General features: G+C 38.0%; 1 protein-coding gene across 2 annotated transcripts; it reads right to left on the minus strand.

Annotated features, from left to right (window-relative positions):
- Positions 1-1,846: 1,846 nt before the first annotated feature.
- Positions 1,847-18,969, minus strand: lman1 (lectin, mannose-binding, 1). Of its 2 annotated transcripts, none has more exons than XM_086054069.1 (13): positions 18,501-18,969; positions 15,219-15,373; positions 13,133-13,240; positions 12,001-12,062; positions 10,944-11,043; positions 10,744-10,867; positions 9,761-9,819; positions 9,498-9,630; positions 7,878-8,059; positions 6,660-6,736; positions 2,245-2,413; positions 2,049-2,173; positions 1,847-1,966 (listed from the first exon to the last, which is right to left on the minus strand). In XM_086054069.1, the coding sequence occupies exons 1-13, from the start codon at positions 18,763-18,765 to the stop codon at positions 1,930-1,932; spliced, it is 1,596 nt and encodes a 531-aa protein (XP_085910195.1). In that variant the 5' UTR covers positions 18,766-18,969; the 3' UTR covers positions 1,847-1,929. The 2 variants fall into 2 exon arrangements, with proteins under 2 accessions (XP_085910195.1, XP_085910194.1); XM_086054068.1 differs by having other exon boundaries at positions 7,878-8,062; positions 18,501-18,968.
- Positions 18,970-19,006: the final 37 nt, after the last annotated feature.

A 19,006-nucleotide genomic window follows, 5' to 3' on the forward strand; every position in this document is an offset into this window, starting at 1 on the left:
TCTGATCATTTGAATCAGGTGTGTTGGACGAGGGAAACATCTAAAACATGCAGGAAAGTGGCCCTCAAGGACCAGAGGATTTGTGGTAGGGCTGTCCAATTAATTGAAATTCAATTACAATTACGATTATTATACTCCACGATTACAAAATTGGTATAATCGTAAAAAAAAAAAAAAGATTATTAATATACATTTATATCCAACGCACTATATTTGTTTACACAAGAAAATCATACTTGAATTTATACATTTGCACCTTTTTAAAAAAACAAACAAATTTCATATATTTTGTTTGGTCCAAAAAAACATACATAACTATAGTGTTTCAAAGAAATGTATTTTTCATTATATTTTTACATTTAAACATTTTCTTGTTTAGTATCAAAAAATAAATGATTGTTTGAATAATCGTGATGTCAATTATTACCAAAATAGTCCTGATTCATATTTTTTTTCATAAACCGTAATCTGTGGCCGGGTTACGGTTTGAGTGAGTGTAGGGCAAAGGTGGGATCAAGTTTCAAGTGATAACCTTCAAGTTTCAACAAGTCCCAATTCAATTAGCCTTGGGCAAATCGAGTCACGTCCCAAGTCAAGTTATTAATGTAATCCTACCTGCACTATCTGGTCTTCATAAAGATAGAAGACCAAATAGGTGTGATAATGATCGACCGCAAGACTAAAACATTTTGTTGCAGAATATCCCCAAAAGTTCTTTTCTTTTGTTGCAAAGTTGTTTCATTTGCAAAATGTGCAAATACATAATTGAAAGGGTCTTGTCATGTGGCCTTGTAATGATTCCACCATGACTGAAGATCTGACCAAATGAAGTGTCCATGCTGGCACTGTAAGTGTTCTCAATGCAATTGGGAAAAGTACTCTTGACTAATTTCATTGATTCATTCATTCATTATACCGTAGATTGAAACTAAAATTCACTTTATTTCAAAATGAAATAAATTTTGCCTCACATATTGCTTGATAATGAACAGCACAATGATTTTCCAACCATTATTGCTTCATTAACTCTGTTGTTAAAGTAGAAGCCAACCCAAACTGATTTTTTTCAAGAATATGTTCAATGCAGACCCACTAGTTGAAACAAGGCCTTTTGATAAAAATTGCGTTTGTGGAATAAGATTTAATCCACCCGTTTTTAGCCATCAAAATGGCCGCCCGCTGAGATGGGTAAAAACGGGTGGATTTTGCTGCTTAACTCATATTCCGCAAACGCAATATTAATCAGAATGCCTTGTTTTAACTAATGGACCTGCATAGAACATAGTCTTGAAAAAAAAGTTTGGGTTGACTTGCCTTTAACAAAGGGGTCTGGGTAACGGTAAACTGTGTATTTTCCAGCTTTCTCTTTGGCATTATTATTGACAATAATGTGAATGTCACATTTCAAAATATGTGTTTTGTTTGTAAAAGACACTGGTGGCATTAGTACTGACATTTACGTACATACTATTTAGTCTTCACTGTACCTAACGTATGTGTTTTTGTGTTGTTCTAACTGTACTTATACTTCAGCAGACGTATCAATTTTAAGCTTTATTCATACAAAATTACACATTTAAAAACAAAGACACAGGTTTGTTGTCAGCAACATCTGGGAACAACTAAGGCAGACTTTTTTCCTTCTTTTTTTTTTTTTTTTAAACAAAATCCCAAAAGATGTGACCAGGCAAAAATACTGCTAGGGTTTAATTTTGCATGTCACTTGTTGTAAACAGCACCAAATTAAGATTCTGGAAACAATTCATTAAAACTATATTCTTGCACATAAATCATATTTTACTTCCAGGTACAATAACTTAGAAAATTTGTGCAGGGGAAAAAAAAAAAAAAAAAAAAAAAAAAAAAAAAAAATCACCCAAAATAGACTTTCCCTCATTTACATATTAATTGGATTATAATTTTTGGGAATCAAAAGAACTTCTTGGCTGCTGCTTCCTGTTGGCTTCTGCAGTGGAGAAAAATGACAAATTAGTAGGTCATTTAATTTCTATTTATTCAATAAGTACACAAAAAAAATATGAACTTACTTGAACATGATATAACACAAGAACAGAACCGATTGGACCACGATGAAGATGACAAAATGGACAGTGGACAAACAGGAAGGCATGGGCGGAAACTCAGGGCACTTTTGGACCTTTTCACCAGGATTCTACAGGGAGTCCTCATATTAGCAGGCACAATAAAAACGCTACCATGTTAATGCTAACTTTGCATTCTGACCTGAGCGCCACGCTGTACTAGGTGCTCCAAGTCGCGCCTGACTGTGTGTAAGTGCTCCTTGATCTCGTTGAAATGCTGAATGCTCTCGTATGAGGCCACGCCGCCGCCCTGCTGCTGATGCTGCTGCTGGGTGGAGCCGATCAGCTTCAGAGACTCGTAGAAGGCATTCCTGCCCAGATAAAGAACGTAATATGAAAAAAAGAATTCCAAGGTAGCAAACATGACGTGAAGTCAAATTATAATGAAGAAAAATTGCGATGTTACGAGAATGAAGTGGGAATATTCAGAGAGGTCAAGTAAGAAAAAGTTGTGATGATACAAGATGTCGAATAGAATACTAGAAAATCAATTTTGAGAGAAAAATAAGTTTCAAAATGATAAGACTTTTTTTTTAAAATAGCCACAAATTGAAAGTAAAAGTTGTAATATTGCAACAAAAAGTCGCAATACTACAAGATTATATAATTTGCAAAATAAAATAATGTCGCAATAAAAGAAAAACCACAATGTTAACAAAAAGTTGTTAGAGAAAAAAAGTTGCAATTTTTATTAGAAAAATTAATGAGAATGAAGACAAAATACTCCAATAAAAATGGATCCGAATTTAGATTAGATAGGGATTTGTAGAAAGGTGCTCCTGTGGAGATCTAAAGCCATTCAAAAAAGCCAACCAAAATACCAAAATAGAATACGAATCTGATTTTCATGTTGGCAAGCAAGACGCACAGTGGGTGTATCACACTTTTTTTTTCAACCAGAGATACAAAATGTCTCCTGTGTAATCTTTTAATCCCTATTCACCAGAGGATCTGTATAGCCAAAGTTTGAAACCCCGAAAATTACCATCTGATAAAACAGGTCATGATTGCCAAATTAATCCCTTCTAAAAACATGTTCCAACATCAGATTACAAGGGTTGAAAGGGTTAAGGAAACGACTAGCTGTGATGCTAGCAGACAGAATTAGCACGTCGGAACAATAATGTCAGCAAATTTGTTCATGTGCATTACAAAAAAAAAAGATGCAGTGCTAAAAGAAAAAAGTTATGTTGCAAAAAAGTTGCTATTCTTCTAGAATGACCTTTATTTGACAAGAAAAGTTATGCTACCACAATTATGTTACAATAAAAAGTTCTAATGTTACACGACAACTGTGCAATGCGCCAAGAAAAAAAGTGGTTATAATAGTAGTTGTAATAATAATAATAGAAAATGTAACATTAAAATGCAACTGTAATATTTTAATAAAAGTCAATGCTGTGAAAGTAACACAACCACCAAAAAGTTGTGACGCTACAAGAAAAATGTCGTCGGAATGCTATGAAAAGAATGTAGTTATGAGAATAATACCATTTGTTTTTGCCTTTGCAAAAAAATATGTAGAAATGTCAAAATGTTAAAATTGTTACATAAATTGTTATAAAATGACGTTATTAATGACATGAACACTATTTTACTTAACTGTACTTTAATTAAAAAAAGACAAAAGGTTTTAAACCTGTATTTTCATTGGGTTGCCTTGGTCACACAGTAAGTCAAAAGAAAATGACATTTCTTGCAGTTGATTAGAGTCAGGCAGTAAGCAGTAACTTTCTCTTATCATCTTAAAACACGTCTAAGACGATTAGGATGGAGGAGGGGGGGCGGAAAAATGGACAAATGAAAGGAAGTCCTGCAGAGCGTCATTTATAGTAAAGACCGTGTTGAGGCCGTGTACGGCAGATGTATTTAAAGACGCCTAATCTGATACGCCGCTAAGACGTGGCCTTTTCTTTGCGAATCAACAAAATCTAATTTGTTTTCATATAGAAAAAAAAAAAATCTCCCTTGAGAAAGTAAGTGAGCGTTTAATAAAGCCGGCATCTAATCTTCATCTAGTGACCCATTTATGACCATTTTCTAATCCAGCCACGAGCCATAAATCAGTTAGCGCGTTGCACCAGGCTGGACTGGCCTTTTACTGCCGTCAATCAAATGATCGGCGAGACACCTCCAACCTGAGAGTAGTGGCTCAACGTTATAATAAAAAATATATAAATAAATAAATCATAAATCATGTACGCACATGGGATTTAGGCCACATGGACAGCTTGCTTCTTTTATGATAACATGACGCAGATTAATGTTACATAAAGTGAAATCTTTAATATCGTCGTGATTAATTTGTCATGGATGCAGATGGCACGCTCCAATTAAGACACAATCAAACAGTGACGGCCACAAAAAGAGACATCATTTAATCATTAAAACAGCACGCCTCCACGAAGGAGTATTAGGGCCACGCCGAAAAGGAAAGGAATAGTCAGGAGGATAAAAATGCTAATGCTAAAATTGTAAGAAAAAAAAATGTAACAGGAAGAAAGTTCTATTTGAAATATACGGAAAATGAATAGTACACTCTGAAAACAGTTGGCTCCAAAATATATACACATTTTTTTAAAATAACAAAGAACTAGCATCGGATCAACCTGAACCAAGTAGCGGTCTTTTTTACCCTTAATTGGGTTATTTTTGAGCCAACAGTTTTCGAGTGTAAAATTATGAGAAAAGTGTTACGTTCGGTTACGAGATTAAAGCCATAACGCCACCAATAACAACATGAACCTCCTTTCATTTTTCAGACAATGTTAGTGTAGCGTCCGAGGTATCTAACGTCACATGTGTCACACAAAAACTCTTTCGGCGTATTCCCGCCCTAAACTCGGACACCCATTATCGCTGTAACGCCGGGTTGAAGGTCAATTGCGCTAACCAGCGAGCTAAGTGCCTGGGCTACTAACCCACCAGTTACCACTACTCTTAAGACTTTTTTTTTTTTTTTGCATAGCTGGCATCTGTTACACATGCACACTATACAGACCGCATTTATGAAACTCAGCAAGCAAGTGACCTTCATAAGAGTTAGAGTTAGAGGCAATGCTTATGCCCCACGACGTTTGCTTTGATTTTTCAGCGTAACGATGGCTTGATTCACTGCTGGTGACAGCCTTTAGGATCTCATATTGAGTGTTGACGGCAACAAATTCCAAATGCAAATAGCACTACCAGAGCCAGAGCTGGGCTTTCGTTCCGCCTAAATGGCGGACCGGTCTGTCTATCCGTCACCGACAGACGCCTGTTTTGCTGACGGCTGACGAATGATGGGTAAAATTTGAAAAGAGAAGGAAGAACTAAGCATAATCGGAGTCCCCTTTCTTTTATCCGTCATTCGTCCGTAGTCCGTCATTAGTCTATTTTTGGCGGCGGGGCTTCGATGGCCGCGGCGAGGAACAATAGTGAGTTGGGGGACAGATTTGAGTGATGGACCAGGGCTGTGAACACTATCCATGGGGCAGTCAGTCTTTCTGTTCAAATATAATCGTCTAGTGTATATTTTTGCGATGAGGCTTCAATGGCCGCTGAAGGCTGCTTGTGTATAGAGAGACACGAAACAGTAGCATGCGTTCAAGCGTGCCTGTATTTCCTCATTCTGACTTCACGTACACGGCTCCTTCCTCCTGCTGCTGGGGCACGCGAGTGAAAGTTTAGTCGGTCTGCTCTTTGGAAATTGGATGATGTGGGAATAACAGACTTGGATATGGATGAACTGAGCAGTCAATTGTCCCATTACTTAAGGTCCCTTAAAAAGTGGGAGGCAAACTGTTGCAATTCCTCACCTCAAGTGAATGTAATTTTTAGAGAAAAAAAAAGAAAGCCAAACTGCAGTTAAAGCACATCTTGTTTGTTTCATTTCAAATCTATTTGGTGGTGTTTGCAGCCAAAAAGATGAGAATTGTCCATGTTCGAATGTTGATGAACCCGACCGACTATATCGCACAGAACTATTTGTTGGGAAAAAAAACTAAATGTAATTTCTCTCGTAATATATCAATTTGACTCTTGTCATTGTATAACTTAATTTCCACTCTTGAATATTTTTCCCGTGGCTCTAATACTCCTCTGTGGTGCAAGTTAATTTGAAAGGGTGGGACCAACAACACATAAGCACATGCAATTTTTCATGACCTATTATTTTTCACATTAAGTTTTTCAGTACAAAAATTAAACAGCCAACCGAAGCTTCATCATATTACATTATCGTATTTTGGTTTTTTTTAAGGCAGGCTGTCACGATAATGCAAAGAAATCACTTTTTGGGTTGTTTTTTTTTTGTAGTATAAGACCCCTTAAGTTTAAAGAGGATTATGAATGGGTGGGTATTACTGTGCGTATCATGCCTTGTACATATACCTTTAAAAACAGACTTACTTTCTCATGTCTGCCATGAAAGCATGATCATGGGATTACTAGGGCAGCCAGTCAGACACCTGAGATGTGCGCAGCCTGAGATTAAATATGATTTCTGGGGTTTAACTGCCGGCATTTTCCCTTTGTTTTGATTTTCAGCGGATGTTAAAAAAAACAAAAGGGACTCACCTAAACTCGTTGAGGTTTCTGAGTAGATCTTGGTGGGAGGATACAATCGTGCCCAGCTGGTGGTTCGTCACGTCCAGCTAAAATAAACAACAGCATGGTAGGAGGAGCTAACATTGGAAAAATAACATGAGTAACTTTGTTTCGATTGTTTAAAAATGTGATTTGAGTGTCAACAACAGGCCTGTAAGGCGGGTCTGGAAGCGGGAAAAAAATAATGGCAACGTTACATGGAAAAAAGTAAAGCTGTAATTTTAGTCAGGAAAAGTAATCATCTTACAATTACAACTTAGTTATAATGTAACAAGAGAATGTCATATTACAAAACATAATTTAATTTGAAATTTTACACAAAAAACCTTAAGTAACAAATACATGATAATTTTACTTTATAAAAATGTTTGCATTAAAAGAGTCATAATTTTACTAAAATAAAGTTGTAATTTAACGAGTAAAAAAAAAATCAGGTGACAAGAAGAAATTTGAAGTCATTCACTGCCATTGACATATTTATTTGTCTTTTCACAGTCCAGCCATTCAATCCCAGGAATTTATTTAGATTTTTTTTTTTTTAATTTCAAACGTTTGGATAAAAGAGGGTCTGAAAATGTCTGGCAGTGAATGAGTTAATGTGACAAGGCAAATTCTGAGGGGGGAAAATAATTCAAGACTCAAGTTGTAATATTACACAAAGAAAAGGTCCTAATTTTACAAAATGACGTTTTTGCGATTTTCGGCTTACTCATACAGCAAGTAATAGTGCAAAAAACAAAGGTTTAATTTTACAAATATAAAAATAATTAAAAAGACTAGAAAAAGTCATAATTTTACTAAAGTACTAATTTTATTAAGTACTAAAGTTTTTTCTACTAGGCATTTTACAAGAAAAAGTTTTATCATTCTTGTAAAGTCATGGATATATAGTTGTAGTGACAAGACAAGATAAAGTTGCGAGAAAAAGTTATATGTTGACAAAATAGCCGTATTTTACAAGAATAAAGTTTCGATATTCCGAGAGAAATTAGACTTTCAGGAGAATATACTTGTAATGTGATCAGAATGAATACAATTTATCACCAGAAAAAAAGTTGTAAGTTAAAAGACAAAGACAAAAAAAAAAAATTAACATTTTATGGGGTAAACTGTATAACGTTGCCATAGAACTCATAAAATTCAGAAAATAATGGCATATCAATTTTAGCATGTCATATTGAAACCCACCTGGCCAGTGTTGGCTCCCCTCTTGGAGATCTCATCGGTGACGATGGTCACGTAACGCCGCTGTTCATCCAGAATCATGGCCAGCTGCCGGTTGAGCTGCTTGATATCCAGGTGGATACGGTTCTGACCTTCAAACACCTGACGGATCTCTCGTTCGTTTGCACTCTCGTACAAGTCGTCAACTGCTGGGAAACAAATTCAGAAAAAAAAAAAAATCATTCATTATCTCAGTTGCCGTGTTTTCAAAATCGTAAACACAAAAATGAATGATAAAACAAAACGAATATTGGTCAACCAACAAGTCAACATTTTCTAAACAATTGCAACGGGATTACCCTCCCGACCCAAAAATCACTTTTACGAGAATGAATAATAATTTTTTTTAAATCAAATTAAAACAGTCATTTAAAAAAAAAAAAAAATAAAATAAAAATAAACATTGGAAAAAATTAAATCACAAATGATTAAATTCCAAGAATGAGGTAGTACTGATAAAATAGAATTTTACACACAAACAATATTTAAGTTTATGAAAAAAAATTGTAATATGAGAAAGTTGCATTTTCACGAAAGCATACATTTGAAATTTTACAAGTTGTCATATTATAACTGAGTCAATCTTTAGAGATTACAGTAATAATTAGAAAGTCAGTCATACGAGATTGCAATTGTGACATGCGAATTGTGATATTGAGATGTGAGAAAAGACACAAAGTTAAAAAAATTACAAAGTTGAAAACTTGAGATTGAATTTGAAAATGTAAAAGTTGGAATACCATCATAGTACATTTTCAAATTATGTAATAGAAGTAATAAAACACATGCAAAAAGTTGTAAAATTATTTGAATAAAGTAATTTCATGGAAAAAAATTTTTAATTTTATGCTGAAGTCATGCAATGATTATGAAATCATGTTACAAGAAAAAGGGTTTTGTAAAAGAAATTTTTGTAAACCGAGTACATTTAAGTTAATTCTCATACTGAGAATGAAGTAAAAACAAAAGTACTTATAATAAATTGGTCTGAATATGAGAATCATATCTTAATCTTACAAGAATAGTCACATCATTACAATATATAGTTTAAAATTTACAAGCATATATAGCCATAATGTGACAAGAATACAGTCATAATATGATAAGAACAATTTTGTTAGGAGAAACAACTACAGAATTTTTAAGAACAAAAGTTGTAATGTTAAGAAAAGATCTTTGGGGTAATATCTACAGAGTTGCAATGCTAGCTGAATAGTTGTAAATTTTGTAATTATGATGAGAAAATATTTTACAAGATCACCATGAAGGAATAAAGTCATTAAAAAAATGTTATGAGATACAAGTCATAAAATGACGAGAAAAAGTCATGAATACAGTGGCTTGCGAAAGTATTCAGGTTTTTCCTTGAACTTTCTGACCTTTCGACCGAATAATTTCGCAAGCTACTGTATCTATGGCATCTTAAACTTACGAGAATAGTCAAAAAGTCTGAATTTTACGAGACAAAGCCCTAATAATATGAGAAAGAAGTCATATGACTATGAGAACCTATTTTACGAGAATATGTTTCTAATTTTAGGTATAACAACATCCAAAAGTGCCGTTAGCCACCACAGCACTAACTTGGCTCTCCATGGACGTCAGGGTGCTCTTTCTGGAACTCCTCTTTCTTTTTATCGAGCTCTTGCTGGAAGTTGTGGAATTCCTCCTGGTACTTGTCCTTGTCTTCTTTAGGAATCTCCGCTTCTGGTAGGGGCTTCAAGAGGGCCAGCACAGAAAAAAAAAAAAAAAAAAAAAGCTTGAGTGATTTCAGAAGAGGCTTGGACTGATTCATCTGCACACAATCATAGGGATTTGGAAAAGGAGTTTGAGCAAATGGAACTTACCGGCGTCTGGCTCGGTTCTGTGAGTTGGAATAACAAGAAGGACAAGACGTCGTGGTCATCTGGTGTGGAGAGAAGACACAAAAAAGGAATATTAATTCAAATGGCCGAAATAAAATTAAAACAACGACAATGTTATGCGGAATAACTATTGCTATCCAACAAGGCCGGAGTTTTCAAACAATATAATCGTGTGTAGAAAATAGCTTAGGGCACAGTAACACTAATTTACTGCCTAAATGGGCTGATGTAAAAAAAAATAATAATAATAATTTTGACTCAATGAGGAAAATAAGGTGCACAATTGGACACAAATGTTGAGATATTAATACAGTTGTGCTATTATGAAAACCATGTGTAGCCAAACTTTAAGCCTTAACTTGAAACAATTTCTCTGGTTTCTAAATAGCATTTGAAACCCAAACGCTTGTTTGAAACCCTAATTTGACTTGAAATCCTAGTTTCAAACACTAACCATGTCTTGAAACCCTAATTGGAAACCCTAACCCTAGATTAAACTATTTTAAAACCATAACCCCTGATTACAAGCCTTATTTTTGAAACACTAACGTAAAACATTGACCAAGAAATAGCATGTCAAAAGCTAACCCTTGTTTGAAAACACTTGCTTTGGCCTTATTTCAAAACCCAAAAGTAAGGTCAAGCCTCAGTTAATTTCACAAAATCATAATTTGAAAACCCTAACCCTGTCTTGAAAAGTTAATCTGAAGTGTTGAGGCTTCAAACTCTAATGGGAAAACCTATATTGAAACCATAACCCTGACTTGAAACCCGAACCAAGCCTTGAACCCCACAATTTGAAAATCTAACTTGAAACGCTAGTTTCCCTAATCTTAACTAAAATTTAAAACACTCTAGCCAGAAGCCTTAGCCCTTGTATGAAGCCCTAACACAGGCCCGATACCCTAATTGGCGAACCGGTCCCTGCAAGTCACATTTGAAACCCTTTTTTCACCATAGAATACCTGCTACTCCGCCAGTCGCAGCAGAGATGCCGAAGAAGCCCTCAGTGGGGATGATCATGTTTTCCACCCTGGTGCAGAACTCAAAGTCGTCTTTGTCGGGAGTGAATCCGTTGTTGATCATTACCTGCCGAGCATTACAGCCAACATTGACAGGAAGTGGGCCAAGCATGCCCCTCAAACAAAAGTGCATTGTGACGTACCGTCAGCGTCTTTTTGTAGTACGTCACTTTGGCTCTGACGGGATACGGCTTGTTGCGGAAGTCTCGCAGACACGTGCCCAAGGCTTGTGTGCTGCCGTCTCTGCCAACACAATTTACAGCATCACTGCTGTGGTCTCCACCAAGGTGGGAATCAGTAATGGGTTATGGTATTTTTTTTAATTTGTTTTTCTTTAATAAACAGTACCATGTTTGCTGTATCATAGATGTTTTTTCAACAATATACTGAATAAATTAGCATGTAACCACTGAATCATGATATAATTGCAAGTAAAGTATCGTAAAAATCGGAGTTGTCCAATAACAGCTTTGGCACCCAAGTCGGAGTCCGAATCATTTGTTTTCAAGCATCTGCCGATACAGAGTCTCGATCTGATATCTCATCAATGCATTACGAAGAAAAAATAATGCATTCAAATTGTCTTAATGATCTTAGTAATTTAAACAAAAATACATTATAATATTTTATTCTTGACTTTAGAAATTCAAGAATCCGATCTTGTTCAGCCGATCACGATCGGCTGAAAATCATGTGTTCGAACCAGATTTCCGCTTCCATGTAAAGTTATATAGTGAGTAAATCTGAAATTTCTACCCCTACTTCTTACATTTGTTGAAATGGTCTTGAACACAAAGCATACACAATAGATAATGATTGAAAGAGTAAAATCCAAAACATACAAACCGTTTTTTGAAGAACACAATACATTATCATATTAGAAAATAAATGAAACTCGATAACAACGCATTACTGTATATTGCGTCATAGTTTTTTTATGCACACATGACCCCATGTTGATTAAACACTGTACGTGAAAAACATTGCCAAGTATCTGCTTGCGTAAACAGTGCAGATTCCAAGACAAACTGTGCAACGGCGGTGTGGAAAAAAAGTCATTTCAAGCTTTCACTGGTCTGCAGGAGATTAGGGAAAGATAGGGGATTATTTACTTTCCAGCAAATATAATCATATTTTCTAATCTTTTAAGTTGCTCAAATGTGAGGTGGCGACATCAGAGCAATGGAAGTGCTTACTTACTGTTTGTGGTCATAAGAAATTCTGCCGTTGTTTCCCACAACCACGATAACCGGGTTATTTTTCTGGAGGGGACACAAAACATGCTAATCGTGAACAAATACATTGAAAAAATCACTTAGCTAAACATGATCAAGTATGACCTATTGACTATTTGTTTGTCATAAGGGCGGGTGAAGCAAACAACGTAAATAATCATCTTTGAGTAAAGCAACAGAGCTGGGCACTTTACCGTTTTTTGCACGTCCGTCGTCCGTCCGTGACCTGAGTACGCTTTTGTCCCCTTCCCTCCGTCCTTGCTCATAAAAATAATTGTCGTCGGAGCCCGTCTGTCCTCGTCCTCTTAAAGCGCTTCAGTCCTTACATTCCGTCGGTCTGCCGCCCCCACCCAAATTTTTTTTATTTACATGACCCATCAGGCTTTGATAGATTTTTACAGCCCAGAGATGTCCAAGACAAGGACATAGTTCGCATGCAAAGGGATAAAGTTTGTACTCAATGTTAACAGTTAGTTAGCAAAACAAAATTGCTGTGCACTTTTTTCCTCGTCAGTGAAATGGGGCAGACTATGCCTGTGAGAACAATACTGCAGGGAGGGAACACACATGAAAAAGGGCACTCTACAGTGTTGTGTAGGCGTAGTCATGGCTGCTCTGTGGTATCATGGAAGAAAACAGAGTTCTTTCTTTTTAAAAGAACCCAACACAACACGGCAGTCTGTACTTCACCCGGTTCGGCACGAATATAAGGACGGACGAAAACCCATTTCCTTCCTTGCTTCCTTTTTAAAAGACTTCTCGTCCTCCGCCCATCCGTCCACAGAATTGGCGTCAGTCCGTTCCATCCCTGGGACAGAATATCTATCTCTGTAAATCAACCTTTTTGTTAAGACCTGTTATTTTGTAAAGTCAGCCTTGACAGCTTTCCAGTTTTGGGAGCAACATTTAAAAAGAACACGAGTGACTAACAATTCAAATTGGCCCTCTTGCAATTATAATAATTTGCTTCTCCTAGCATTAGCCATAGCTTGCTAGTATTCTGAACTAGCAAAGAGGAATGTTCCAAACTAGCAAGTGGAATGTTGAATAACTCATAAGACACTCATCCGAAACGAATCTGTGGAATTGACACCGACCTTTCCGTCATTGTCGAAGGAGTCGAAGAAAATCCCAACTCCGTTCCACTTGTCAGAGGCGCCGTACGCGGGCCCAAGGCGGCCTTGAGCTTCAGTGAACCAGATGGCCTGTTGATACAAAAGGAGACAGAGTTCAAGCCTTTGGCTAAGAAAAAGGCTTTTGTGATTGGAACAAAAGTAACAAACTAAATTGTCCTAATTTTGCCGCAGTAAAAGAAATAGATACACTTTTGGGCCGTGTTGACGTCTCAAGTTCAAAAATATGTCAGGAATTGCTGAACACCCCTTCCCAAAGACGCCTGAGACACAAAATTGATGATTCACCATAAACTTCGTACCATAACTAGTGAATTATTCTGGGTAGAAACACGCTACACTTGTTTGTCGTCAACTACAAACAACAGACGATGTATTCTCACACAACCTGTAAGGCAACCAACCATTGAAGAACCTTCTGCCTTCGGGCTATTTGAACTCGCCACTCCTGCGTTTGCTTGCGCTTTTTCTTATGCCGTCATTGTGTTCCGCCGGCTAAACACCATTCCACATGACTCGATGCCGTCACTGAAAGCAGAGACCTATTGTTCTTTTTAATTTAAGATAAAGATGCTTCCTCGTGAGTGCGTTATCCTTTTCGGAATTAGCCAGGGCGTCTTTTAAAACTACCACCTTCGTGTTGGTATGTGAAGGGGCCTTCACATACAACGGGCAATCCCTGAACCCGTTGCTGGAGACTAGCAGTAAGGGATGCAGTCAAGCAGACGAAGGAGTCCCATCTGGTCTTTTTGGCCTGTAGGACTTCAGAGGCAGCTGAGGGGTACCAGGGGTACCTCGCACATCCAGTTCAGGAAAAATAGAAACGACTTGCTTGACCTCAACTATGCTTGTGATTTATATTTAATGATTGCAGCTTCACCGTACAATGACAAAAAGTCTTATTTTTCTATTCTATTTAGACTTGATTTTCTGTTGCGTAATTAATTGTTCTGTGGTTATTTAATTTTTTGTCCAGCCCAGGGAGAGCGCATGCAAATTAGGCAACTCTGGTCCAATTTGATTCAACTCATTCACATTCACTATCTTTGATGGCTATAGAGTCCAAATATGCATTGAAACAGGAGGGTTGGCAGTGAGTAAAAAGGATTCAAATTTGGGTTCTGCACTTCCTGTGTGGAGTTTACACGTTCTCCCTGTGCCTTTGTTGTTGTTCACCCAGTACTCCGCTTTACTCCCACAGTCCAAAAACATGCAGTAGGTTAACTGAATGCTCTAAATCAGGGGTGGGCAATTCCGGTCCTCGAGGGCATGTTTTTTATGTCATCCTGCTGCAATCTACCTGATTCAAATGATCAGGATCGTTATCCATATATTTTTTCTTTCTCAAGAAAGACAAGGTTAGCCAATAAATTGGTGTTCATAGCATGCTTTCTGTAACAGCTGCATTATTGTATTGTCTTGAACTTCTCAAAAATAAAGCTCTTGTGAAAAATAATACTAAATAATACAAAAAAGTGTATTAAAATAAATATACTGGTTAAAAACAGCCCTTTGAGTAATTCATGGTGAAGTTCACAAAATAGTTAGAAGTTTATGAAATTAAAGAACAGAGAAGTTCATGTGATTTGTCCAAAAAGAACACTTTTTTTTTATAAGAATCTGAATCGAGAATCGTGAGGAACCGGAATCAAATCAAAGAACCGGAATCGTCCAAATTCAAACGATGCCCAACCATGTCTAGAGTCGCTGCCCACGCGGCTCGCGTTTGCCGGCACGAAGCAAGCGAAGGGGCTGCGAGGGAGAAGCAGCCAGTGTGGGCGAGCTGCCGTGCACTCGCGTCGTAGCTTCGGCGGCAGGAGGAGCTGCGCGACGTGCGCACACATTTTGTATTCGTCCTATTTCGTTTGTGCTTCTTCTGCGCGGATAACTACCAATCGAAACTTAGCACCGACATTCTAAAATCTGAACGATTCCGGGAGAGCCTGAATGAAGGTCCCGGTTCCACTCGATTCCCGGTTATCGATGCCGAAATTTAATGAGATCAAATTATTCTGAAGGTAAACAAGTGCCCCTGTTAGCTTTTTCTTACCAAGCCGTCCGCTCCTATTCGACTTCTTCCGGAAACCCGGAATGTCACCTCGGCTTCCCAGTGTTCGAAGGACGCCTTGTTTTTGGACCATAAAGACCCCCGCTGACTCTTGAGGGATGGCGCGATGCGCACCTGGTCCGTACTGGGGATGGCATCTACCATAGAGATGAGAGTTAAACCTTAATAAAAGCACCTTATACATGAGGTTTCGCATGCCATGTCATAAAACTACTGAAGAACTTGCATCATTACCGTGTGATTATCACATCCAAACACAAAGGCACCTGATTCACTAAACTCCCCCAAAAAATGAAGTCTGACATGATGGAATTGGAAGCTTTCGTCCATGAGACAAACAAACATATTAGTAATCAATTAATAAGTAAAAAGCACCGCTGGGTTGAAAATGCCTATCAGACATGCCATTTAAAGACGCAAACCTCTCATGTTGGAAAAATCACATCAACTTACGCCCACTTTTGCATGCACAACCATTTTGTAAATTGGGCCCCAAATGTGGTGGTGAATATAGCGTAGTAATGTTTTACTAATATTTTTTAAATTGGACCAAACACTTGCATGCTACTCTTTTCCTTTAAGGTTAGAATGAGGTTTCTCATCCTTGGGCCAAACATGGTTAGCACTTTTGAGGGTTAACTTAAATGTCAATGACGTTTCCCATGTCATGTCATATACGCGCAAAATATGGTGACGAGATTTAATACAAGACAAAACCAGTGTATGTATGAGGTCTCTCATGATTTTTCTCAAGTCACGCCATGCAAGTTATACCTTACATTACGTCATTGTGATTTTTGAAACGTAAACACAACGAACGGCTGCTATATTTTATATTGGCTAAAGCACCTTAGGAATGAGATTTTTCACAACATTTGGTACAACGACTTAGTAGTGGTGACTGATTTTCACACCAAACATGGCGTCTATATTTCCAGAGTTGAATAACGTTTCGTATGAACATTTCGCATGAGTTTGACATGACATATAGGGTGGATATAATTTCTTTTAATTGCACCATTCCTAGCTCCATGATGCTTTAACTACGACCTGGAAATTGTTCTCAAGCAGCCATGTTAAGGAGCGTTTTTCAATCATTCATTCTCTGAACCGCTTATTCTGACTTGAGAATTGTCTTAAATGTGTATCAAGGGGCACGGATCAATTATCGAGTAGGTTCCACGCATAAGCTATTGACGTGGAAACAAATATTTCCTTTGCAGAGATCTTTTAGCTCCTTCACAGCGATGTATCAAATGGGCGTGTACCAGCTCGATCATGAACGTAAATCTTTTGTTTCTGTGATTCCTTATTGTTTTAGTTTAAATACGACAATGTATACAAGTTCTGACAAATGTGCACTGTTTGCGAGAGGTGTGCGGGTAATTGGTGAAGACCAAGCCATTGCCATTCCATCCACCCACGGGTGGGTGTGTGGGACATTCACTAGATACTGAACAACTTCAAAGCATTCCTGGGCATGTTATATATGGTGAAAAAAATTGTTCAAAAACTGAGTTTCCGCAGATTCGAATGATACCAAACATTATAAGATACAATCATATCTGCAGGCTCAGCGAGTATTTAAGTCAAAACAATCGCTAACACACAAAAAATGTGCAACTCACCATTTCATCCTCAAATGTCCGACACAATTTCATAATCCATCATCAATGATCATAACAAGGGTCCAGTAAAAGTATTCCAGTAATATAGTTAGTCCACAACAAGCCTGATATCCTTAAAGCCACGTTATTAGCTACTGCTAACTGTTACAGGTTGCTATCAGATACATGTACATATTACATATGTACATATTTTTCATCGTAGATTGAGTTACCTTCGACGGATTTAGCAACACGAGCTTTCAAAACATAGGCTGGACCTTAGTTTGATTGATTGCTTACTTGATCCAATAAACTAATGTTTCCCATGTCAGAGTTCAACAACAGCCAATGAACATATTCCATGCGTAAATAGTACCACCCCTGTATATGGATGATTCGTCAGTTATGTTTACAGTCACAACCAAACTTGCTAAACTGGTGATTGACACATTCAATGGCCAATGAAATTCTTCAAAACAAAACCATGGAAACTGTTTTCAACAAAAACAAACACAGTGCGTAACTTGCGTAACACACACTTTCAAAGCCCAGCGACACAGGGCTGTGCGACAGAGTGCACGTAATATCGCGTCACCCTCTTTGATTTTTCTGCGTTTTTTAAAATCTGGTTGTAGGATATGATCGCGCCAAGTCTTACTTTTCATTAGAACTCATGATTGTTGAAGCATTCCACAATAGCAGCCTTTTCCCCGACGTATGTGAACATGGTTGCAATGGGATCACCCAAATGGCACACTTTTGGTTCGCCTGGACATCCCCTTAGTAAAACTTGTGTAAAATACTAATTTTCTGTCGCATTATTGTCAAATTTGAAATGGAATTGGAGGAGCCTTTGAGCTCTAATCCTGCTGTGTTATTTTAGTCCACCACCTAATACAAAATTTTATAGAGCATAAAGTGGACATCGTTGCAATCGCAATTCTGCTACACAGACGACTGATGTGTGAAACACGGCAATGACTGAATGAGATTTCACGTCCTGTCATACATCATGACATGCAATTTACAACTGTACCATGGTGGCTGTACATTGGAATGTTCTCTCTCATTTATTAACAGTTTAGGGTTGGGTGAAGGAAACAATAGGGTATTTCGATTAGAGATGAAGATTTGGTCTAGTTCTTTATGATTGTATTGTTATTCATAGTAGCATTCCCATTTTGAGTGTTTATATATGTACATGCTTTATTTTGTGTACAGTCTGTGTACATCACATAGTACAATACACTTTGTCATAAGTGTCTTCATTTGTAATTGCTTTTGTTTTGGCAATGCAAATGGGAATCTATTTTCAACTGCATAGATGCATAATTGAGCAAAAACACAGCACCTTTCGTTTATCTGCATCAAACTGCACCTTAACCTTATCAGTACTGTACTTGATGAATTGGAGCTGCACAGTAGAGTCCACTATCAGCTGTATGACGCTGAGCTTGTGATGCAACTTATGAATGTTCAACTTTTAAATTTAATTCCTTGACACGTTTAACTCATTCGTTGACTCATTCAGTGACAGTTGTCAAAGGCGCATGTTAACTGGGAGGTTTTAATCACTGTAGGCTTCAGTGTTGCTGTTAGCGCCGCTAGCTCGGGGCAGTTACAAGTTACTGTGGGTGACGTTGACATCTGGACTTACTGCCCAAGTGTATCCAGAAGGGGATCGTGCCATCCGCCTGGACCAGATGGGGCCCCTTAAAGCTGTACTTGTACTCGAAGCGGCGGTGGGGAGCCGCGTCCGCCGGGTCCGGCGTCTTCGCGACGGCGTCGTTGTCGTCGGCCCTCACTTGGGCGACGCCGCTATGATACAACAGCCCTGCGAGAAGAGCGACGAACATCCTTGCTGCCGCCGAGGTCGAAGCCCTCCGCCGCCGCCGCCGTGTTGCTCCTCCGGGCACCGCCATGTTTCCGTGTCAGTGCTGACGTAGCGCTCAGTGCTGCAGCACACAAGCATGACGGGATTGCCTGGAGGCCAACAAGGCGCCTTCTCATTGGTCCACGGCTCTCGCTGACACACACACAGATGCTGCGAGGGGCCTCCGAGGATGTGACACGACACGTTGATTTGAGCTGAGCCAACACAGCGAGTTGACTGAGAGTACTACTGTGGTAATGTCAATACATCATGGGACAGAGGACAAGGTG

This window comes from Filicampus tigris, chromosome 15, assembly GCF_054856515.1.
Source record: "Filicampus tigris isolate MCC_2025a chromosome 15, RoL_Ftig_1.0, whole genome shotgun sequence".
Taxonomy (NCBI): domain Eukaryota; kingdom Metazoa; phylum Chordata; class Actinopteri; order Syngnathiformes; family Syngnathidae; genus Filicampus; species Filicampus tigris.

What these genes read in the sequence shown, in the direction of transcription:
- lman1 (XM_086054068.1), bottom strand. Translation starts at nt 18,765, where the DNA reads ATGGCGGTGCCCGGAGGAGCAACACGGCGGCGGCGGCGGAGGGCTTCG. An exon ending in CAGAACCGAGCCAGACGCCG is followed by an intron (nt 9,631 to 9,760) that starts GTAAGTTCCATT and finishes GCCCTCTTGAAG; the next exon opens with CCCCTACCAGAAGCGGAGAT. An exon ending in TTGTGTTATATCATGTTCAA is followed by an intron (nt 1,967 to 2,048) that starts GTAAGTTCATAT and finishes TCTCCACTGCAG; the next exon opens with AAGCCAACAGGAAGCAGCAG.